The sequence below is a fragment of the Podarcis gaigeae genome, assembly GCF_964106915.1.
Source record: "Podarcis gaigeae genome assembly, chromosome: 1".
Classification (NCBI taxonomy): domain Eukaryota; kingdom Metazoa; phylum Chordata; class Lepidosauria; order Squamata; family Lacertidae; genus Podarcis; species Podarcis gaigeae.
In genome coordinates, this window is record NC_139678.1 from 69,778,654 (window position 1) to 69,803,143 (window position 24,490).

The 24,490-nt window shown below is 41.2% G+C and overlaps 1 protein-coding gene across 4 annotated transcripts in view; it reads left to right on the forward strand.

Moving 5' to 3' along the window:
- Positions 1-24,490, forward strand: part of TRIM66 (tripartite motif containing 66) — a 62,471-nt gene that overhangs the window by 21,313 nt on the left and 16,668 nt on the right. For all 4 annotated transcript variants that reach the window (XM_083755769.1, XM_083755770.1, XM_083755771.1 and 1 more), the window contains 9 exons: positions 2,223-2,370; positions 3,866-3,998; positions 5,391-5,507; positions 6,890-7,004; positions 7,581-7,727; positions 9,626-9,743; positions 10,815-11,761; positions 12,334-12,480; positions 23,935-24,207. In XM_083755769.1, coding sequence (XP_083611895.1) covers positions 2,223-2,370; positions 3,866-3,998; positions 5,391-5,507; positions 6,890-7,004; positions 7,581-7,727; positions 9,626-9,743; positions 10,815-11,761; positions 12,334-12,480; positions 23,935-24,207 — 2,145 coding nt within the window. The remainder of the gene's footprint in view (positions 1-2,222; positions 2,371-3,865; positions 3,999-5,390; positions 5,508-6,889; positions 7,005-7,580; positions 7,728-9,625; positions 9,744-10,814; positions 11,762-12,333; positions 12,481-23,934; positions 24,208-24,490) is intronic.

A 24,490-nucleotide genomic window follows, 5' to 3' on the forward strand; every position in this document is an offset into this window, starting at 1 on the left:
AGTTTGGGAAGGAGCTACTGTATATCATTGGGTAGCGGCAATCGCCTCTAAATTTTGTGACTTGTCAGCACAAAAGCCAAAATGGGATGCGCAAACCAAATGCAAATATGCCCGCATAAATGCATCTGTTTTACAAACATAACCGCACTCAGTGCTAAATCTCATTTCATAATGTTGTTGCTTCACTTTTTCAAAACAGCTAGGAAAACACTTTTATAGGAAAATGCCTCTATATTGAATCATAACTAATAGTAATTACTAATACTAAAAAGTCTTAATAATGTCTTTACATGTGCAAACCATTCTACGTTCCAAAATTTGGAGGTTAGGGTCCAAGGACTGTGAGTAGAGTCAAAGGATGGGTCTAATTTCAGGATTTGTGAAAGTGCTTCCCATAAAAATGCCATTCAGGGAAAATGCAGTTCCAGTGTTCTTCACCCTGCCTCTGATGCTTGCTTGTTTCTCACTGTTTAGCTGTCCACATTAGCAACTATGTGCCACCTTTTCATTCCGTTGCAAAGGTGAGCCAAGGAAACCAGGAGGAAGCATAAAACTGGAAGGTCGTTTCCAGAAAAGCATAGGGAAGATTCATATCTAAAAAGCACTTTGAAGCCAAAAAGTAATAGCTGTAGTCTACTTAAAGCTAACATAGCCTGGAACAACCTGCAGCACGCCCCCATAACCCTCTGGGGGGTTCATCATCCTAACAGAATTGCCTGGGAACAACAACAAAAATCTTGAGTCAGATTGATATAATGACATAGGTGCAGGGAGAGTGGCTTTCACCCTTTGTTCCTGCTATTGTCCTTATTAGAACTGGGGTCCCACATGACTGCTAACTGCAATAGGAGGAAAGCTTGTGGAAAGAGTCTTAATAGCAAAACACTCTGTATAGATTATCACGCTGTGAAATAATAATATATGTAGTACATCAAAACATAAGAAGAGCCTGTTGAATCAGGCCCATAGCCCATCTAGTCCGGCATCCTTCTCTCACAGTGGCCAACCAGATGCCTGTACGAAGCCTGAAAGCAGGATTCGAACACAAGGGCACTCTTCCCTCCTGTGGCTTTCAGAAGTACTGCTGCCTCCAGCTGTGGTGGCAGTGTACAAACAGTACAAAACAGCTGTAAGCATATACAGCTGATCAGTTGTCATGGAACCCCATGTAGGCTATAAGGTAAATGGAATAACCAAAATGTTTATTGATATTCATAACCCTGGAATTAAAAGTTGACAGGATGCTAGTCTACAGCCTGTTTTGCCCATTGCCTTGTTCAGGAACTGCCACATGTTTAGTTAAGAGTGTTGTAGAATCAACACACACATCGAAAAATCAGATAGCACAACTAACCTTGCACTAAGCTATGCAGCTGCAGTGTGCTTATAATAAACAGAGAATCAATAATTCCTATCCAAACTATCTACCCAGGAATATTATATGTATATGCCTGTCATTTTTTATGCTTCCTATCTTTCCAGTGAGTCACTAGTTCTTCATACATTTTTTTGGCAAGCCATAAGAAGCTTCTCAGCTTATATACAATTTTTTCACAATTTGATGTTTGAGAGTGTTTTCCTTATCTGTGTACCGAAGATTAATTTGGCAAGGTCTCATCCGGGCCGAGCCTGCTATGTCTTTCCAAGAGGTACACCCATGGAAAATGCAAAGCAAAAGTGAATAGAATGCCTTCAAATATATGCAGAATGCTTTCCCCTCGATGCTTTGTTAACAGTGTTTATCCGAATTGTTTGAACTCTGTTTTGTCGCTTTCCAAACATACTCTGTCTACTAGGGTATTCTCCCAGCCATCTGTTGTGTGCAGAGAGCTTTTCATACACAACTGCATGCCGCAAACAGATATTTGCGTGACAATTCTTTTTGTGTAATCAGGACTGTGGCTCAATGGTAGAGAATCTGTCTTGCATCCAGATGTCCGCAGATTCAATCTCTGGTGTTTTATTGTACTTTTATATATGTTGAAAGCTTCCCAGAGTGACTGGGGAGGGCAGTATATAGATTAAAAAAATTATTATCATTTTCTGTACCTGAACATGCTTTTGACTTGCAAAAGTGTAAAAGATGTGCAATCTTTAAAAAGTCCAACTTCCACATTTGCATTAAGTTTAGACATCTCTGTGAGTTAATGGGAGGCACCCCAAATTTAAGTTTAGTTTTATTCAGGTCTAAGCTGTTGTTCTTGTTCTTATTATCATTGCAGAATTGCTCTGGATGTAAAGAGAAGAGGCCTGCACACAGTCTGTGTACTAACTGCAACAAGTGGCTATGCAGCTTGTGTACAGAAGAGCACGGGCATGGCAAGGAAACAGGAGACAATTTCTTGCCTATACCATTGAAGGGATGTTCAGGTAGAAATGTAATCTCATGCGGTTCTGTTTTTGCCAAACTTCACAGTGAAGTGCCACTTGCCCCCTTTAAACAGTTGACTTGTGTCACCTGCCACCTGCACTGCTTGCTTGCTTGTTGCCTGCCATTCTGTTGTCACACCGGAGCATGCCAACGACCTTACATTTTTATGTACATAGGAAGAAAATGGCTGTTTTCCTTAGATAAAGGAGTTCACCAAGGGAAACTTACATCTGGGGAAAATATTTTTACAAATGCACTAGAAGGCAAAGTCAGTCCTCCAGCAATCTCTACCCCATTCCAGAGTCCTCTCAAGTTCCTCGGAAACTAAATGCAACACAGATAACATATTGGAATGTTTTCTCCACAGGCAAAGTAGTGGAGATTTGTGGAGAGCATCAGTAGCTTTAGTGTGTAGGTGTTTAAGGTCTTTACTTCTGAAGGAAGCTTCAGAAATCCCCTGGGGTTTTTTGCCCACCTTTGTTGAAATGTTTTCTGGAATTAAGGCCCTCAGTTCTTGTCTTCAATATGCAAAATGAGACTGGGAGAATCTAGCTTTTCATTATTTGTTAATTTCATTAATTTAAAATTCATGCAGTGATAAGCATAGAAGAAAGGTGCCAGATAACTACATGTCCATCAAAAGAAAACATGGCACCAAAGTTAATGCATACCCTAATAAAATATGCAACACTGCTACATACAAGTGGCAGTTTAATAAAGTATGTAACATGCTGTATTATACATTACATCTAGATGAGGCAAAAGCTGGTTGTGAATTTGAGGAAATGAAGTTGAGCAAGTCTTCGGAATGGGAACTTGGCTGGAAACTTGCCTTAAGAATGTAAATGACTTTCCCCTTAACTGTCCTAGGAGGCAGGCATGCCAGTAACCAAAAAGAAAAAGAAAAAGACCGTATTTATACTCAACTCCCATTAGTGCCTGGTAGTTTTCCTTTCTTTGAAGCTAGTAGTAAGTGATTGAATCAGAACAATCTCACAGGGACTAAGGGATCTGATGCATGTGCATATCAATATTTATTAGGCATGCTTCTTGGGGGAAAGGAAGATCACATACACCTACTGATCTGGGAAAACTTCGGAACTCAACGTATGTGCATTGTAGCCTGAGGATGGATAAATATGTATAGTAGAACCTGAAGCATTTCATACAGAGCTTTGAGAACAGAATCGGTTAGTGGTTGAATTAAGCAAATTATACTCAGGATAGGTGATCTTCTTTCTGCTTTGCTGTTGACATTGTGCGCCAAAGAAACTCTGGTGTCGTGCTTAAAATAGATTAGGAAAATAAACTATAAATGCAAATTTGTTTATTTTGCATAAGAGTGCTCAGATTACATGCTCTATTCCAAACTCAATAAAATTACAAGAGAATAGGGGGAGAGCAGTAGAATGACAGTAGGGCAAGAACTTAAGGCAAATGCCATGGCATTTTTGTATACCTCTGGAGTAATTTTGTATTAATCCTGCTTTCCAGGAGCTGATGGGGAAACAAGTGAATTTCCCTTGTTCTGCCCAATGCACAGTCAAGAGACACTCAAACTGTTTTGTGAGACCTGCGACGCCCTCACTTGCCGCTGCTGCCTTCTAACGGAGCACAAGGAACACAGGTACTAAATATTTATTGTCCTTTGTTCTTAGTCTAGTGCTACAAGGAAGAGCCTAGTGATTGAAAGGATAAGGTTGCCCCACTTTATTTTTCTATCACAATGTTTCTTCAGCTGTACAGAAGATCACACATCCCACTATGCAATGTAAACTTCCACTCTTTTCACATGATGCACTTACCACGCCATCCTGTCTTACCTAGAGGTAAGACCCAGTTCAGAATTGAAACCTTTCTTGGGAAAAAGTCTCATAGTACTCAATGGAGGTAACTTCCAAATTAGTTTGGACAGGATTGGGCTGTGAGCACATTTTGAGTCCCATTTGAATACTATGAAAGTGGGAAAGAATTTGGAGGAAGAACGGAAAGTATAGGCCAGTGCAGGTTTTAGATTAATCTTTGGAGGTTATTTGGAGCAAAGCTGGGTTCGACTTCACATATGAAAATTATTGTGGTTTCCTCAATTCTTCAGCACACACTTATGAAATCCTCATGTGTGCAATTAGTAGACATTTGTGATTATGAAGGGAAGGTGAAGCAGTCTGTGTAGCAGTTACAAATGATATTGTGATTTTTGATAGTTGTGGAATATATATGAATAATAAAAAACTAATGTTGTTCAGGAAACGGTTTTAGGAGAAGGCAGCTGTCAAATATGTACCCTGATTTGCACACATAATCTGGTAGTCCAGGCCTTGACTGGGTGGTACATGAATAATGATGCCAAGACAGTAGAAAAGCTGCTGGGGTCTTCTGGAAAGTTTTTGGTTGACTGGACCTTGGGCAGATCCACACCATACATTTAAAACACATCCCATACCTGTTTAAAGTGCATAACTTGCCCTAAATAATCCAGGGAAGTGTAGGTGCTGAGAATAGTAGCTCTGTGTGGGGAAAACTTCAGTTCCCAGGGTTCTTTGGGGGAGTCCATGTATTTTGGATGTGTATTGAATGTGCTTTAAATGTATGCTGTAGATCTGCCCTATCTTCAAACATAAATATTTAACACTTCCTGACTGCATCATGTGTGACTTCCATATGTGAAGGTGCCATCATGGGTCAAACACCAAAGACAAAGGTGTCTCCTCCTTTCAGGCACTTTGTTGTTCAGTGGAGGCAGTTTGCATATTTAGTGGTGTGTCATTTATGTGTTGAGTAGTCAAATCTAGACAGTACAAGTGATGTATGAACCTGCCCATATGGTCTGGTGCAGGGATGGGGAACATGTTTTGGCCTGAGGATCACATTTCCATATGGGCAATCTGTCAGGGGCCACATGCCAGAGGCGCAAAACCTTCTTGTGCTGGATTTGAACTGAAGACTGCTCACTGTTAATTTATGAATTTATTAGCAGAAGAATAAAAAACCACACAAAAGGCTTCCCTTCTTTTCCTAGGTTCAGGCATCTCCACGAAGCTTTACAAAACCAGAGAGCCATCCTGGAAAATGTGACGGCTAAAGTGGAAGAGAAGAAAAATGGGGTGCAAGTCTCAGCCAAACAGATTGAAGACAGGTAACTTTCAAGGGCACATTCTAGGCAAGGAAGAACAGAGAGGGTGTGGCTGGGGACAGGATACAAACACTTTACAAGGAACAGAAAGAGAGACCTGGCCTGGATGGCTGCATTTGGCCTCAGACCTGATGTTCTCACAATAAGGCAGTCAGTGATGTTTTTGAAGGTGGCCTAAGTAGGGACATAACTGGGGCACATCATCTGAAGGAAAGGGGTGTGGCTTGCCTACTTGCTTCCCCCACCCCACCCCCACTTTTCTTTGATTCCATATCTGGAGTGATGAAGGGGAAAGTATGCAGAATTCTCTGACCCTCTTGGGCAGAAAAGTATGGGGTGTGTGCTTTTGCTGGAGGTAAACACTTCAAAGAGAGGAGATCTGACTACCATGCTATCTTGTTCTAGGTATTCAGTAACATGTGGAAGAGGTGGCCAGTTTGCCTAGCTGTGTTAGATGGGAGGGCAAACATCCTTTGGCATTTTGCTAAATTTACAGCCCAGTCTTGTGCAAGTTTGTTCAGAACTATGTTCTGTTCAGTGGATTGCTATCCTTAATTAGTAGCTTAGAATAATTAGTAGCTTAGAAAGATTGAGGGCACAAGTTGAAGGGGACAACAGAGGGCAAGATGGTTGGACAGTGTTTTCAAAGCTACGAACATGAGTTTGACCAAACTGCGGGAGGCAGTGGAAGACAGGACTGCCTGGCGTGCTCTGGTCCATGGGGTCACGAAGAGTCGGACATGACTAAACAACTAAACAACAACAACAACAACAACAACAACAACAACAACAACAACAACAGAATAATAGCTAGGTTATTCAGGGTTAGATGCCGGAAAACTCAATTCAAATCTAAGTTCAAGTAATGCTTGGTGAGATATAAAGAATGCAATAATAAGTATGCCCAATAAGGAGTTGCCAATATTACAGCAGTTAAAAGGGTTTCTTTCTGTCTCCAATGATACAAGAATAGCCACACCAATTACCCTCAATGATAAAATGCTGAGAACTTCAGTCTGACAACTTAGTATACATATATAAAGGTTTTGCTATAATCTATTAATAGTGAACTAGACAAATATAATCATTGCTTTCTCAAGAAACCTGGCAAATTTGCTAAAATTAGGCAGTGTTGACTTGTCACCCTGATTCAGCAAAACTCTTTTGAAAAGTCCTACGTTTGAATCCATGAAGCATGTATTTTAAGTTAGCAGAAGTGCATGCAAGCTTAGAATCAAGATATTAGCCAGATCATAGTACCAAGTGCTTTGAAAGATGCAAGCCATATACACTAGTTGGCTTCCTGGTGCAATTGATAATGCATTCACAAACCTTCTCATATATGGGTACACACAGTGAAGTTGTCAGTGGCTTCTTTTCTACAGATTGTTTGAAGTAAAGCACCTGCAAAGGAAAGTGGAAAACCAGATCAAAATGGCCAAGATGCTCCTGATCAGTGAAATAAATAAGAGAACGAATGTTCTACTTGAACAGCTAGAGGTAAGTAGGGTGGTTCTAACATAGCTAAGGCAGATCATTACATGCAGACATAAAAACAATTTATTTATGTGGCGAACTCAAAGGTCAAGAAATGCACGGGGTGAGAAAAACTGAAAGGGGGAGTCCTTCCTCAGCTGATGTGGGGATGTCTGGTAATGAATAGGGTGCTTTGGGAGAAGGGCAGCTGGGCAAGAGATTTGGAAACAGCACAGCTAGATGTCCATGGTGCCTACAGTACCAGTGGGACTGCCTATATCAGGAGTGGGGAAAGTTTTTCAGCCTGAGAGCTGCATTCTCTCATGGGCAATCTTCTGGAGGTCACATGCCAGTGGTGAGTGAGGTCAGAGGCAAAAGTGGGAAGGACTAATGGCAACATTGAGCGGAGCAACAAATTGAGTCTTATCTTTCTACAGTAGGCTATATTCCACCCAAGCAAAAGCAAAAGTTTTCTGACTTTTCTTAGATGTTTCTGACACCGACAAACATTTCTCCATCTTTCATCCAAGCAAGCAAGAGGCATCATCACAGGTCCAATGCCTATGATGAGTAGTTTCTTTTGTTTCTGACTCTTGACAGAGAATCACCAGTGAAAGGAAGCAGAAACTGGAACAACAGCTTCAGGGCATCATGGTGTTAAACAGGCAATTTGAACACGTGCAGAACTTTCTCAGCTGGGCAGTGTGCAGTAAAAACAGTGTTCCATTCCTCTTCAGTAAGGAGCTGGTAAGTCTAAATGCTCACTGCAATCCCAAAATGCAAAAAAGGAGGGAAGGGAGAAAACCAAGTCCCCAAATAAGCTAATGGGAAAAATTCACGAACTCTTCTACTGTCCTGGTGGCTCTAGACTTTTAAGAGTACTTCTAGGTCTTCCAGAAGCTGAAGCAAAAAGGAGGTTGGCAAGCGACTCCATTAAAAAGTTAATTCTGCATTAGTGGGAATTTTTGTGGTGGCTTCTGCTAGGGCAGTGCATTAGTTGAATATGGCCTAATATGTTTAGAAACTTCTGTTTTGAGTGGAAATACACAGATTAAAGTGGAAATGGAACAGTTAAATTATGGGCAAACAAATGCAAAAGTGGCATGGCCTGGAAGTTTATTGATTTGCCCATCCCTAGTCCTTATATAGATTGAGACTGCTTTTCATGCTAAAACATGGTGCCAATCACCCACACAACCAGTCATCTGGAAGCATATATAGTGCATATACAGTGCATAGGATGTTTTCTTGTGATCAGCATGGGACTTTGGTGCTGACCCAGAAGCATAGGAAATGGAACAAGATCCAGTGCCTTTCCCCCCATGCTAACACAGTCATTCACATAACGCCTACCTCATTCATGATTTACAGTAGCTTCCCGTTACTTTCATCTAGAGTGGGACAGGATATGGAACTGGTGTGAACTGAAGATACAGCACAATAATGATGCATTTAAGTATTTAAGTATGTATTAATTACCTGTCTTCCGAAGAGGCAACCAAGACAATGTAAGGCAACATGAACTAAAAATCTGCATTAATATGGTAGGAGCTAAAGCAAATAATGAAAATACAAAAGGTACACATGTGTACTGTAAAGAGTAAATGCCCATAACAAATAATTAGACCCCCTAAACTAGCCCTGTGTAGTGCAGACCTGGCTGTCTTATGAACGCAGACTTACTTCTGAGTAAATATGCATAGGATTCCATTTTGCTGAATCAATAATATTCCAGATGAGGCTAGTGTGAAAGAGAGATCCTATGCTCACAGTGGAGTTTCTGTATATGGCTTTAGGTTGCTCTCTATGTGCAGTACTTTATTGGGGAAAGCACATATATCGTTTGTAATTATGGGAGAAAGATTGTGAGACAGTAAGGATTTGCTTACACAGTAAAGTATTGTGGATTGTTATCTCAGCCTTGTTTCATACATCAGCAACTTATCAATTATTTATTTTATTTAGAGAATTAATAAACCACTAGATCAAAAGAAATTTCCCAAGTGGTGTACAGATAGAATTATAAATAAAAACACGGAAAAAGTCATACACCAGTTAAAAACAAGTGTATATAGAATCACCACCATCTTTAAAAACAAGGATAAAAATCAATGACTTTAAAAGAAAAATCATTAACTAAATCACATGTCTGCCACAACAAAGGTGCTGCCTTACTAAAGGAATGACTCCTCACAAATGTGGAACATACATTATGTGGCACTTGCAAAAGTGCCAGTTTTGCAGAAGCATACTTCTTGTTCACTATTTCAGGCTATTTGCTGGTCTCCATAGCAATCTGAGTAACTTTACTCTCCACTGAAGTTTGCATAGCAGACATTACATTCCTGCTGTTGTCTGCATGCAAAATCATTTCTCCTGCAGTGATGGACAACTGGCATAGGAGTTCCTGATTTCAACATGAATTCCTTTTCTCTCATTAGTTCACTTTAGCTAGGAGATTCTTGCCTTGAAAATGTAAGCAAATCGAAAAGCGAAATGAAATAAAAGGATAACTGAATGGGCAAGTAAGCAATAATGGAAAATGGAAATGTAGGGTCATTTAAAGTTATAAGTCATAATCAGCTGTGATTGGTAAAGCATTGATCATCATTAACTTTAACAGTAATTTTTTTATTTGTTACCAGATTGTGTTTCAGATCCAGCGTTTACTAGAAACAAACTGTAATACTGATGCAGGTCCTCCTTGGAAGGTCAGATTCACATGGGACCCATCTTTCTGGACTAAACAACTGTCCAATTTAGGTAAAAAAAGTATACAATTTTGGTTTCCTTTGAGTTCATTAGATGAAAATGTGTGTGTGTGTGTGTGTATTATCAGTATTGATGTTAATTTTTCCACTGCTACCACTGTGACAATTTTTTGTAAGTCACACTTAATATGTCACCCAAAAGCTGCTACAAGGTGAGTCAAAAGGGTGCGTGCGGAAAAAGGCCAAGTTGTGAGTTATACCCCTATGCGAGTGACATAGGCGCCACTATTTTGCTTTGGTGGCATAAGAATGAAAACACGCTCACACACATGCATATCCATACATAAATAACCATGCCAGAATCAAAGACCTGATTGAAAGTAGGGGGATAATGTTGATGTAGTCCTTTCCATATCTGGAGAAACATTTTTTTTGGGGGGGGGGGGACCAAAAGGCAGCCATGTAGTATACACCCACCTACACGCTGAAATAGCTACTGTTGAAATAATCTCACAAGCCCTTCTGAAATTAAAAGATTGCTTACAGCATGGGTAGGCAAACTAAGGCCTGGGGGCCGGATCTGGCCCATTCGTCTTCTAAATCTGGCCTGTGGATGATCCAGGAATCAGTGTGTTCTTACATGAGTAGATTGTGTGCTTTTATTTAAAATGCATCTCTGGATTATTTGTGTGGCATAGGAATTTGTTCATTTTTTTTCAAAATATAGTCCGGCCCCCCACAAGGTCTGAGGGAGCCGGCCCCCTGCTGAAAAAGTTTGCTGACCCCTGGCTTACAGTGTCTTTATGGAAGTGCTACAAATGACAATTTGGGAAAAAGTCATACATCCCCCTTTGGGCTGGCTATTATCTCACCAGTCCTCTACTTTTAACAGGGCTTAAAACAACAACAATTCACTATATTCCTCCATTTGATACTCAGACACTAGGAGATAATGCAAAAGGTGCGATTCTGTGGAAGTATTTCTGAAGAAGGTTTCCCCTGAAGGAAGATTTGATAGCCTGTTTCTAGCACATGTTGACCCCCTCCTGGTGGGTGGGTGGGTGTTTTTCTCCCTTTTGCTGGTGCATCCTTCCCGTTTTTATTTCTTCCTTGCTTTCTGCAGGCCACTTGTCAATGGAGGGGGGACCAATCCATCACTCAGAAGTGCCATCCTATGGAAGTATGCAAGGAATGCAGCCCTCCTTGTATCATCATCACGGACACCATTCGCCAGCACCACAGCATGACTCTCTCAACAACCAGTCCCACCAGTTTCAGCCTCCTGTTCATTGCCCTACCCCTGTGTGCTGCACCCATTGCCTTAACATCCCACACATGAATAAAGGACAGCTTCCTCATCAAACCATGAGCCATGCTCATTCCTTCCGACAGCCTCCTGAGATGCAGCACCACCAGCAGCATTTCCCTCTGCAGTATAGCCAGCAGCAGCACGAAAGAGAACAGAGGTGCACCTCTCGACCCGTGAAAACACTGCAGCCTTGTGCCGAGCAGAAATCTCACCAGGAGCACGATAGCTTATCTGCCAGGATGGGAAAGCATTCCCAAGAGCAGCCGTTGCAACAGGCAGCACATCCCATTTATCCCCTTCCCCTGCATGATGGTCAACAAGGCCAGGCTGGACATTCCCAGCAGCTGCCTGCACAATCTGCTCTGCACAGTCCGACAGTGCAAGTTCAGCTTGGTCCTCTCCAGAAGCTAAAGCTGAATCACTTGCAACAGCAACAGCAGCAGCAGCAGCAGCAGCAGCAGGAACAGCCACCCTTGCCGCCGCCGCCGCCACTGTCACCACAGCAGTCATCTACGACAGGTCAGAATGAGAAGGCTCACGAACAAGTGCTACAGCAGAGTTTGGACATTATGCACCACCAGTTTGAACTGGAGGAAATGAAGAAAGATCTGGAGCTTCTCCTCCAGGCTCAGCAACCGAGCCTGCAAGTGAATCAGGCCAAGCAGCCTCAGCATGTTCAGCAAACAATTGTGGGGCAAATAAACTACATTGTGAGGCAGCCGACAGCAGTTCAGCAGCAAAGCCAGGATGAAGCCCAGCAGGTGAGTTTGCTAGGTCTGTCATTTTCTTTTTTTGGTCTTTAGCTGTTTAAATGCCCTAACCAAAACTTGGTACCAAATAGGCTCCAATGCAGATAGGTTAGCACAGATTTAAAGCCAGTAATTGTTAATAAATGGGCTGACACCTGTGAACTCAGTAGGCCCTTCCAGGCTTCACTATTTTTAGGTGGGATTCGATAACACACTGGCAAATTCTGGTTGCCCAATTAAAGTTGATTTGGAGCTCTTCTGCAAAAGATTGGACTTTTTGCAGTAAAGAAAGTGATGAGGAAATGCCCTGGGGAGTGTGAGAACTCTTGCTTTGACACAGTGTCGTCTAATTTCACTGCAAACAAATCCGATTGAATGTTAACTAATGGGCAACATCAACTACCGGTAATCTCCCTGCAAACAAATTAGGAGGGTGGCTCAGTCTACAGATCATCTGGAAATGATCCCTGTATGTACAATTAAAATAAGGGTGTTCCATCAAAAGGATTTTTCATATTACGACCCATTTCCTAACTGATCTTGTTGCTATTAATGAATCTGTGCTGATTATTCCCTTATCACAGGTTGGTGAAGATTCCACTGATTCAGAAGGTCAAAAACCAGCACTTCCTCTTGATAGAAACATGATTCCACCCATGTCACAGCCACTGGAAGATGCTATTGTCAGTATTCACTCCCCAGAGAGTACTTTGTTGAATCCAGTCAGAAAGGTACACAGAGCTTCTTCTTTTCTTTTTTTAAACATAAGAGAAAATGTTTCGGTAGCTCTATATGGCTTCTTTGAAGACTACTTCTCTCTTTCAGCACTTTGACAAGAATGAAGGTCAAGAGTGAAATTTCATCTTTGTAGGGGAGATTGTTCTCTGTAGAAACCCATATCCTTGGAACACAGTGAATGTGTCCATACAAGTGCTTAAATTGCCCTTGAGGCTCTCATGTTATTTCTATACCTGTTTCATAGTTGATAATATAGAAAAGAATAGAAGAAAGGCATTTGTAATGCAAATGTTCCTTTTTCACATTTTGGGACAATGTACATTGTACGTTTGGACGCAGGTGGCGCTGTGGGTTAAAGCCTCAGCGCCTAGGACTTGCCAATCGAAAGGTCGGCGGTTCGAATCCCTGTGGCGGGGTGTGCTCCCGCTGCTCGGTCCCAGCGCCTGCCAACCTAGTAGTTCGAAAGCACCTCCGGGTGCAAGTAGATAAATAGGGACCGCTTACCAGCGGGAAGGTAAACGGCGTTTCCGTGTGTGGCTCTGGCTCGCCAGAGCAGCGATGTCACGCTGGCCACGTGACCCGGAAGTGTCTCCAGACAGTGCTGGCCCCTGGCCTCTTGAGTGAGATGGGCGCACAACCCCAGAGTCTGTCAAGACTGGCCCGTACGGGCAGGGGTACCTTTACCTTTACCTTTTTACATTGTACGTTTGCACTACAAACTGATTGAAAAATCACATAAAGCCTTGAGTGGAAATTTCGATGGGAGTTTTTCATGAATTCTGATTTGTTGATCTCCAGGCAATGCTGCAAAAGACATATTTTTAGGGCTGCTTTGTTCCTGACATTTCTTTTCTACACAAGGATGGAGGGAAATCCCAGTGTTCACAATTATTTGAACACCCTATTAAGGTGTTCAAAAACAAGCAGCAATAATTGCATGATGGAGGGAATAGGGGGAATTCACTCAGTTCATCCACAGTCTTGTTCCTTGCATCGGCCTCCTCTTAATGCTGTCTTAATGCTGGGGCAGCCTGTCAAATGCTCATAGGTAGTTGGAGCCCAAAGGTGGCAGTTTACGGTATTTGTTTGAACATTTACAATCCACACTTTCGTAAAATATATAAAGGAGGCCCAGAACATATACAACACAATAATATCAGTCTATAAATATCTATAAAACACAATAGAAAACTTCAGTGAAACATCAGTAGATACTGGTTGGCTAAAAAGAGAAATTCATATTGTGAAGACCTTTCTAAATAGTATAGTTTTCAGACCTCTAAAAGAAGATAGGGACAGTTTCTCCCAAACCTCTACACAGCACAGGGCCTGCCAAGCTAAGGGCTCAATTCCTAGTGAAGGCTCCAGGGCATTGGGAACCACCAGAAGTACTTCATAAGAGATCAGATGGTGCTTTGGACATGAGTTATTTAGGGCTTTGTCAGTTAACACTTGTGCAGGATCATGTAAGGCTGCACATATTGCAAAGGTGAACAACCGGTGGCTTACCTAAGTTCATTCAGGTGCCACAGAGGGGAAGAACAGGTAGAAAATGAGTGGCAAAGAGAGAGAGAAAAAGAGTGATAGAGGTAGCACCCCTCTCACTTTTCACTCTCGCCTTGCATACTGCTATCATCTAGCCTCTGACAAATTACCTCACAGGTAAATTAATTGATATTGTTATAATTTGGCTATTATTGGGTAAATATTGGAAAACTAATAAAAATTTATCTGGCCCAGCCCTCCTCCCAACCCAGAGGTAATGTGGCCCTTAGCAGAAGAAAGGTTCCTATCCCCAACATTAGGAATAGCTCAGTGGTAGAGCACATGATTTGCATGCAGGCAGTTACAGGTTGTGTTTGTAGGTTATCCAGTTAAGAGGATGAGCTGTAGGTGATAAGAAAGACCTCTGCCTGAGACTTTGGAAAGCTGCTGCCAGTCAGTGTACATAATACTAGTCTACTCTAGATGGACCTGGTGTAAGCCAGCTTTCTAAGGCCCAGGCACATGGCTTGTTAGGGCAGGTACCTCTGAGGTTCCTCTTCAGCAGGTAAACAAACCTGCTGTGGAGAGCAACTTAGGTGCAAGTTAACCCCTCATCCTTCAATCTCAGGTGGTGGTGCCAATAACCATACAGGTAAAATAGACATACTTATGATCTTCTCTATGCATATTTAGATTTTCTAAATTTAAAAAGGAACATTTCTTTATACCCAAAAGGCTTTTGTTTTCTGAGAACAGAGAGAGAGAAATAAACTCAGTACATATTGTAGCTACTACCCAGTGTGATGTCTTGACTGTAGCTTCATGTATTACAGACTGGAAGCATGCTTCATCACATAGGCAATATTAAATACTGAAAATGTGCTTGCTTAAGTTGGTAGCTTTTGACCACCTCCTCTGAGGACCTTTTGCCCAACAGCCACTTGATCTGGTCACTTCTGGTCAGTAAGAAATGCTTCCAAAATGATAAGACAAGGTTATTTTTACAAAAGTTGACAATTATTCTTTTTAGGACATAAATGACTAGATAGATGTGAAAAGGCATGCAGCTAGTAAATATTTTAACTGGCCAGTAACTTCAGTGGAGTTGTTTAGTGGAATAATAGTGCTTTGGCCTGGCTAGTTCGTGAATGGAACACTCTTCAGCCTCCCATATACACAACCCTGAATCCTATGGGAAAAGAGCAGGATACAAATAAACACAAATAAACAGCCCCATCTACTTTGACCTCAAGACCCTTGTCTTGCTATAGTGTCACAGCACTGTCATGGCTTGGTGCCAAAATTAGGCAAGTGCTGATTGAAGAAGTGATGTGGGGGTTGTAATTATAACGGGGGAAAGACCAAATTTCCTTTTGGTTCAAAGTAAAATACCGGTTGTATCTTTGAGGGTAATTTAACTTTCATTTTACATTACCATTTTGCTTGTACATAACTGTTTAGTTGTTTCTCCACAATTTCCAGGAACTTATGTACGGGTATTTTGATTAAATGGTCTGTAATTTGAGTCATAAGATGCAATGCCATTTGCATAATCCACATGCCATTTATATGAGTTCTAATTGTTTGTTGTCTACCGTAGATAAGGCCTGTTTGCTTAGGCCGCATTTAAGAACATAGGAATTGTATAGGCTAGCATTCCGTATCTGATATTGGCCAATCATCTGCCTAGAAACTGAAATGAAGGATAAAGATAACTGGGCATTCCCTGTTCCCAACTCTGAACCACCAATTTACAAGGGGATTAATTTTAGCTATGATGGCTGATACAGTCATACCTCAGGTTACAGACACTTCAGGTTGTGCGTTTTCGGGTTGCGCACCTTGGCGAGCCTGGAAATACCGGAACGGGTTACTTCTGGGTTTCAGTGCTCATGCATGTGCAGAAGTGCTGAACCGCACTTTGCGCATGTTCAGAAGCGCTGAATCACGACCCGTGTGTGCGCAGACACGGTGCTGTGGGTTGCAAACGCTGTGGGTTGCAAACGTGCCTCCCGCACAGATCACATTTGCAACCCGATCATCCACTGTATTTGAATAATTTTAGTACAAGTACCTTCTATTTAAGAATTTGGAAATCCTTGCTTAGCCAAAGCCAAAAAACCCAGGATTTTTTATACTAGATTGCAGACAGTCCCAAAGTTCTTCAGAGTTTTTGGAGCAGCTTGCAAGGTGGTATAGGGGCTATAGCCAGAAGGGATCACGTGAGGAGGCTTATGATGTGTATGGTTCCTCTGTATGGTCCCTTGGATCCAGGCTACAGTCTTTTGTCATAGAAACTAGACAATCAGTAGAATAAGAAGGTTGTATACAAATTACACATATTTGCATAAAATTCTGATAGCAAGGCCTTTGAAACTTCTGTGACTACTTTAGAGTAGTAAGATATTGTTTGTGGGTGGAAGAAAAGATGGATGATTGAAACAGGGAAAGGACTCGGCTGTAACTGCCTCTTACTGCTCAATATCCTTAATCAATCAGGACTCGAAGAACTTTACAGCTGTCTTAACTGACAGAATGGACAACATTATCACCCAGTACATCCACTCTGATCAAATGGAATTCATCCCATGATGACACCTGGTGGACAAAGTGTTACATGGGCTTGATGTTGCATACAAGGCAAGACACATTTTGAACATCTTATCCCCCGACACTAAGAAAGCTTTTGATTGTATCAAATGGCTATGCCTCAAGTATTTCCTTCTCGAGATGAATTCCAGTCCTAATTCCTCCAGGGACATTCAGGCATTATTAACATCCTTAGGGGCTATGTCTGTAGACAACCTGGACTTCTATCATACTCATCTCAAAAGAGAACTAGATCTGGCTGTCTGCTGCGTCTGTTGCTATATATCCTGACAATGGAACCCTTGGCCTGTGCTCTGTGGATGAAGAAAATGATCCAGGTGTAACTAAACACAGCATAAAGCGGTGATTATCTCTGATAACATCTCAGCAGCTCAAATTACATCTCGTAACCAGTGTGAGCTTGACACATTTGAAAAAGCATCTGGATAAAAAGCCAACTGTCAGAAGTCTGATATGATAAATATAAACTTGACCTATACAATTATTTTGTGCAGCCCACAAAGCCATGGCATCACCTTGGGATCTTTCTGTCATCCTTCTGTCTACCTATTATACATTCTACTACCAACCACTTTCTAATCAGCTTTACAAATGCATGCAAAAATGGTATTCTGACTTCTTATGGCTCACCAGGACAGCAGTTGTGTGAATGAATGAATGTCTAGAATCCTCCCTCCCCAAACAATTGCACTTTATCTGTCACCACCAAGTCTTAAGCGACTGAAGCAATTTCACATTTAATAGACCTATGGTTAAAAAAAATTTGACAGTTCCAGCCCTGGACTTTATTTTTTTGCTTCAGTTCTCCTATATGGTTGCATCATCAGTGGACACAAATACTGTACAACAACATGCTACCAGAAACTATACACAGGATGCCTTGATTTGGAATGATCACAGGGATCGGCCTTGGTTCATACTTAGGCATCTCTTCCTTTAAGAATGCTCTGTTCACTGGATCCGTTGAAGACGGAATCACATTTTTGCCTGATCGTCTTTTTCTGTATCATTCTGATTTAATCAGTTCAAACAGCCTTATGGACTTCTCTTCCTGGAAAACAACAAAGATACATTGGATGACAGACTTAACATGTTGAAGAAAACTCCAAGGAACATTAAAAGAAAGTTGATTCATCATAGCTTTCTGTACAGTGGTGCAGTTAAATCATTTGGACCCTAGACTTAATTATCTTATGGGGGTGGGATCATTTTAAATGATAATATGCATTACTTCACTTGCTGCATTTGCGGGTCTTCCTGTTCCTTCTGCTGAGTGGGGCCCTAATGGCACCACTATTCCAATATGCCACTCTGCAAATATGCTACTTTCTCAGACAACCATAATTCAAGCAGAATCCTGGAACCTCACTAGCATCATTAGAATCCTATTTAAATGTCACAGTGCTCTCCTCCTTAGCTCTTACCATCTACCTGTTCCTTCTGACCCTTCTTCTGAAGGAGATGCTTTTGTAGTTGGAGGTTTGTAAAGGATCTGCCCAGAACTTTAGATTGGCAAGGCACCTGTGCCTCATTTTTGTAGCATAAATATAAAGAAAACTCAGTTTAAAGATCTTAACAGAAAGTGCATAACTGCAGCAAAGTTCCAAACTAGGACCTTTAAACACATTTTGTGGTTGCTCAACTCTTCTACTAATTAATTGCAGAATTCTTTCAGGAGTTTATCCATCCTCAAGTAAATTATGACCTTGTAACTATACTTCTTAACAACACAATTGTGGTTTTCTCTGCAACAGCTGAAACAACAGAACTATCTGAGAAGTGATGATTATGTGTAAACTTTGTCAACAGATGCTGCAGGCAGAGATAGAGTCTAGAAAAAGAAGATTGTTGTTCTTATGATGTATGTGCCATCTTACTGTTACCAAATGCAAAAACATTTACATCCCTCTCCTCTCTGATGTTTTGGCTGCTTGCACCTCATTTTTCAGTTTGCCAACTTAGCTTGACAAACATCCTCTTTTCTTAGAGTTCATTGATTGTCTGTGAATTTTACAGTCATTTCCACACCCACACCCACATCCTTGTACTGTAAAGGTGCTTTAATTTCAAGTTGCTTCTGTGTTTTTCTCCTTTCTTGTGTTGTGTGTCTCTTGTATATTTATCTAATATTTTTGAAAACTTTTACAAATAGAATTCATATTAGGAAAGCTCTGACAGACCAATAAAGCATGTGATAAGTGGGGCTACTGTAGACTCCGACATCCTGATGTAGACTCAATGCTGTTTCAGACAGTTAACTGAAGACTTGCCACAAATACATTTGCTTAATGCATGATGACATAACAGTTATTGTACTTTTCTTGAGAACGCTAATCTAACCCATCCTCATCCAGTAGATGGGGCTATAGTCATGCTGCTTTTTGGCCCCCTTTTAAAACCATCACCAACAGCTGTGTCATCTGGTTCAGGGTCAGGTAGCAAAGGGGTGCACAGGCAGAGGGGGAGTGATGTTGCACAAATGCCACATAAAAGTTGCCAGTAATACTCTGCAAATAAACTTTATAGCAACATATGCACTCTATGGGAGAAGCATCACATCTAATTGTGCTCACACCCAGCGTTCAAAGCACTCCTCCTAAGAATGGTAGTTTGTTAAGGCTGCTGGGAACTGTACCCCTTGGAACTACTGTTCCCAATATCTTTCTCTCTCTTTTGCAGGGGTGATGGTGGGGATGTGCTTCAAATTTATGGTGTGTCAAGTACAGAATGTTGTACTTCTTTGAGTGCACATTAAATGCAATATTCCTACAACTAAAGCACTACTCTGGAGTCAAAACTGTCGACCGCATGCAAAATATATAGCAGGTGTGGCTAACTCCCAGCCCTGTGGCCTGATCTACATTCTCCATTTTTTTCTGCCCCCCTCCAAGAACCCATCAATTTGGACAGCGTCAAAAAATGGGGGACGGATATATAAAATAGACACATAGCATGGAGAAGTTTAAACCTCTTGGTCTAGCCCAGCAGGCTGAAGATAGAAATGGCCCCTTCCCAGTCATTTGATGAGCATGGAGAGAGTGAAACAGAAGTTAGTTAAAGAAAAGTTAGTTAAGAAGTTAATTTTAAAAAAAATGCTGTTCTGTACTCCCCCTCCCAATCAGTTCTGCATTCCTAATTAAGTCTTTCTGGAAACTTGTGTTAACTAGCCACATTTGAATAAATGCACATACATTTCAATTGAAGATTGTCATTTTTTTAAAAGGAGTTGCTCTACACTCATTCAGAGCAATGATCCTCATACTACACGTACGCTAGATTATATTATGAATATCATAAATTCTCTGGGAGAGAGTTGCCCCACTCCCAAACAGCTCAGATCCTAAAACTGGGGATGCCAAGATTGAACCTTAGACTTGAGCATCAAATATATGCTCTGCATCTCATTTTTGTGTTTGTTTTTCGTTTTTAGTTTATAGTGCAGAATTATGATATTTCACCTCAGGACTAGGAGAATAGAGAGGAAATTAAGATGAGATATTAATACACTGTAAAGTTATAATTGTGTGGGACACTATCATAATCATCGTCATTTCCTGCACATTAGCCGCTGAAAATCCCACACAGACCTCCTCTCCTTTCTGGGTCTTTAATGTTGGAATTCTTATATCTATCTCCAGGTTCCAGAAATCCACAAATTGGTAAAACAAGAGGTGATATTTATGACATTCCAACCATTAGGCTTTTTTTTTCATGGCATAACCGTGGGTGTCTAAATTTCTACATTGATTGATTGTCATGGTAATTTATGATCTAAGCTTAAACTCCCTGTACTGCTAAATATGACTGACTGCTACATCAGCGTCAGGTGACAACATTTTCTACTTATTGATGTCAACAAAAGCAGCCTGCTGGTACTGACATAGGAATTCCACTGAATACCATTGACTCTGTGCCCTATTGTAGTCAGGACCATATACTGACTGGGGAGGGAACTAGTGTTCAGACTCCATCTTTAATCCAGATGCCCTCTCTCAGTCTGTGTCCAAGAGATTACCCCTGCAGAATCAATGTTTCAGAATCAAGGTTACGGTATCCAACTCCACAACTTTATGCCTAGTAACGAACTTTTATATTCCTGGTTTTGTGTTTGTACTGGCAGCTGGCCTGAACTTTGCAAAGGCCGTGCCACCTAAATGTTCAAGGCACTGGCATTAAGCTGGTGCTGCCCTAAAGTTACTGTGCAGGTGCAGGGAATAGCCCAATTTAAGTGTTTAGGATCTGATCCTTTGGACCCTGATCATCTTGGGGATTCTGGAGGACTGGATTTGTTGAGCTTAAGCCATTCTGGTGGTAATCAGTACATTGTATAGGAAAGGGTGGTGGCTTAGTGGTAGAGCATGCTGAGGGTTCACAGTTTAATCCTCATCAGCTCCAGGTAAAGCTGGAATATTTACCTGGCTTTTAACACCCAGCCATCTTTCCTACCCATCCTACCCATCTCACCCATTTTGACTGGCCTAATACAGATATTGCCATGTTGTGGATTTTGCAGTATTTCACAGTGTGTTTTAGATTAGCAAAGCTTATTTTTGTGACCTGAAAAGGAAGATAAATAATACATGATGCTGCTTGTTCAGCTGGCTGTTTCTGCTGCTTGCACCGTAAAGCCGGCTCCATTTTCTTGTGATGCATTTTTTAAAACAGAAAACAGAGGTGCTCCCCCACCCCAAACTGGAGGGACTTTTGGTCAGGGGCACTCTACTTAAGAGCCAAGCACAAAGAATATATGTGTAGGCTATTGGTGTACTCCGAGTTAAATTTGAGCCAACTGGATTTGAATTAGTGCATTTGTTTAACCTTGCAGCATAATGAGCTGCCAGGGGGATTGCTCCACTTAACAGCAGCCTTCGTTACTTTCCAGTCCTTTGCTCTCAGTAATTTCTCCACAACCGCAAAGAATCTGTGTAGGTTTAACAAATCCTAAGCCAAGACTTTATTGAAGGTAGGCATTTTCACCTCCAACTTTCGTTGTGGTTCATAATGCATGTTTGCATGGAGCCGTATAAAAATATGCTCTTAATTTTTAACTCTGATTTTGGGCACATTATCTTTTTACTATTGTAAGTAGAGCTGCTGTTCCGCCCCCCCCCCCCTCGCCTTCTTCCTGTGCCTTTAATAGCAGCCTGACATGCAGAAAGCTTGAAGATTAAGCTTTCCCTGTCACTTATCTTCATGCTAGGAACAGCATTTGCCAGCTAAATGTCTGCATATGAGGCTGCTATTAAAGGTATGCAGTAAGGCCGATGGAAAAGGGGGCTGAAATTTGTGTGATATAAGTGATAATGGTTAAAAAACACATTTTGACATTAAGAGCACCATTACTGGACAGCTGCTGTTGCAATTAATGTTATAATGTGTCAGGAACTGTACGTAATTGAGATTGTGTTTTTTCAAAGTTTAAGGAAAACATGGGGATTGATTTTTTAAAAAAATGAAGGGAATGGGCAAGCAGAGTGCGAAGATTTGTAATGGCACAAATGGACTTGTTTGTAACTTTATATATTAAAATGTTGGAACCGAAAGGCTTTCCAACAGCAGCAATCACACTGTGACAGTGTGTATGATGAATGTAGCATTTGTTGTGTTCAAAGAATGAAATGTTAAAGCTTTTTAGAGAATTCTGATCCATTAATAATAAAAAAAGAAACACCACAAATTATCCAGTACTGTAGAAATCACTAGGGGAGATGAGGTCCCCCACCCACCGCCTGCTAATGCCAAAAGGAATGATTATTTTAGGGAGAGAATTAATAGGATCTTAATGAGCCTTACTCCCAGCGCATTGTTCACTTCACACTTGACAGCAGCTTTGTGGATCACAGTGTAGAATCTGTCAACTGCTTACCAGGAGCCTTAATACACACACACACACACACACACTTTTTTTTAAAGTGAAAGATCATAATGTTTCCTCATTATTAAAATAACCGCAGAATTAACTTTTGCCTCCAGGGAGAGACAGATGGCAGTTTGATGGCCTCATTTTTCCTTTCTTTCCTTTTTAGTAAGATTAATGTTTTATACTGACTGATGCAATCTATTATACTCTCTTCATACACTTCCTGTAACTGGAGCAGTAATAAGGGAAAATAGAAGCCCTCTTCTCTGTAAAACTTAATCTCTTTAAAGGTATTAGTTTCAAATACATCAGGTGATTTTTGCAAAGACCTGTACTTTGTAGCTCTGAAGTCTGAAGTTACCAGGAGTATTTCCACAGAGTCTTTGGGAATAAGATCAGACCAGTCTATGTGAATGGCTCAATCATGAGATAGCAATAAGCATGGGATCTCTGGATACTACTCCAAACTTTGCTCCTGCTGGTACCCTCAATCTTTGGCATCCAGAAGCTCTAGCCTTCTGACTCCAGAAATATGGAATCCAGACACTGTGTTTCAACAGTAAGATAAGAGCAGTCTGCATTGGGTTCAGAAGCACTCTTCTTTCCTGGTAGCTTGCAGGGAAAAAACAGGCCTTTCTATTAGAATGAAATGGGAAATTTGTGGAATAACCAGCCTCATATAACCAACATGCTTATGTCTAGTTAAAGCATGAAGGGGTTAAGAACATAGAGTAAGCTGTCCTGCCAGGTTTAGCTCTATGAACTTTTATTGCCTTTGCAACTTTTCTGACTGATGTGAAGAAAAGCACATGAATCTGACCTTTGAAGAGTTTGTAAGTAAATCAATTTTTAACTTGCCAAACTTGTGGTCGTTTCCTATGCCAGAGGAAGAAAGAAATTTTGTAACTCACCTGGAAGGGTATAAAGGACTAACAGCCTATATTTCCATGTTTTACTTTGCTGCATATTTTGTGACTTTAAAACTCTGTTGGGGATCTCTGTCCAAAGAGTACTTGCCCCAGACTTGGATCTTGGCACCCAAGAATTCATCTATCCATCCATCTATCTGTCTGTCTATCTGTCTGTATCACCAACAAAATTAAAGCTGAAGGCTCCAAGACTAATCTCTGAATCTGGGGGTTCATTACCATAGAGTTGATTACCATAGAGCACCATAGCATAGAGTCATATAATTGTAGAGTTGGGACTCTGAGAGTCATCTAGTCCAACCCTGTGCAACATAGGAATCCTGCCCACAGCAGTCCTTGAGTGTTTTCAGTGGAAATAGGAACACAGATTCAGAAGGTTGTGGAATAGGTAAAATGTAATTGTGAAAGACCTGTAGGACTGACAGCACAAGCTTCCACAAAATACAAAGAAAGTGATGGAATTAGGCACTTAATGTCCATGACAATATGGATGAGCCTTTATGTCCACATCAAAAAAATTAGATCTGCATGCACATCAACCTACACATTGTCTTCTTTTTCAGCGGTCAGCTTCACTGAACATTGTGGGCTTTTCAAATGCTTTAGACATGGAGTTGTCTTCAGCAAGGGTCTCCAAATCAGTTGATTCACAGGCAAAAGAAATATCCACTGTAACATCCGGTCAGCCCCAAAGTATGCCATATACCTCTGACGTGCAGCCTGAAGTTTTGCCCAGTTACAGCCTGGCTTTGGATAGAACTACAAATGACCTGAACTCTGATGCTCTTAGCCACTTAGCAACCGGTGGTGTGCCCCTGGGGAGCGCAGTGTGCAAGGTAAGGACTGTTGATTCTGTGGGATAACCAGCCTCATATAAGCAATATGCTTAAGTCTAATGAATGCATAAAGGGTTTGAGACCATAAAGTCCTGCCGGGCTTAGCTCACCTTGGGAGGGACTAAGTAATCATGCCTTTGTTCCCTTTCAATCTACCTGAGAAGCTCAGTGTAAAGAAATTTGAGCTGCTTGCTCCAGCGCAGACTGCATGGCTGACCTGGAGACCCCTATTTCCCTCACAGAATTACAACTCCTAGTGTTCCCTGTGGACAGAGATATTGTT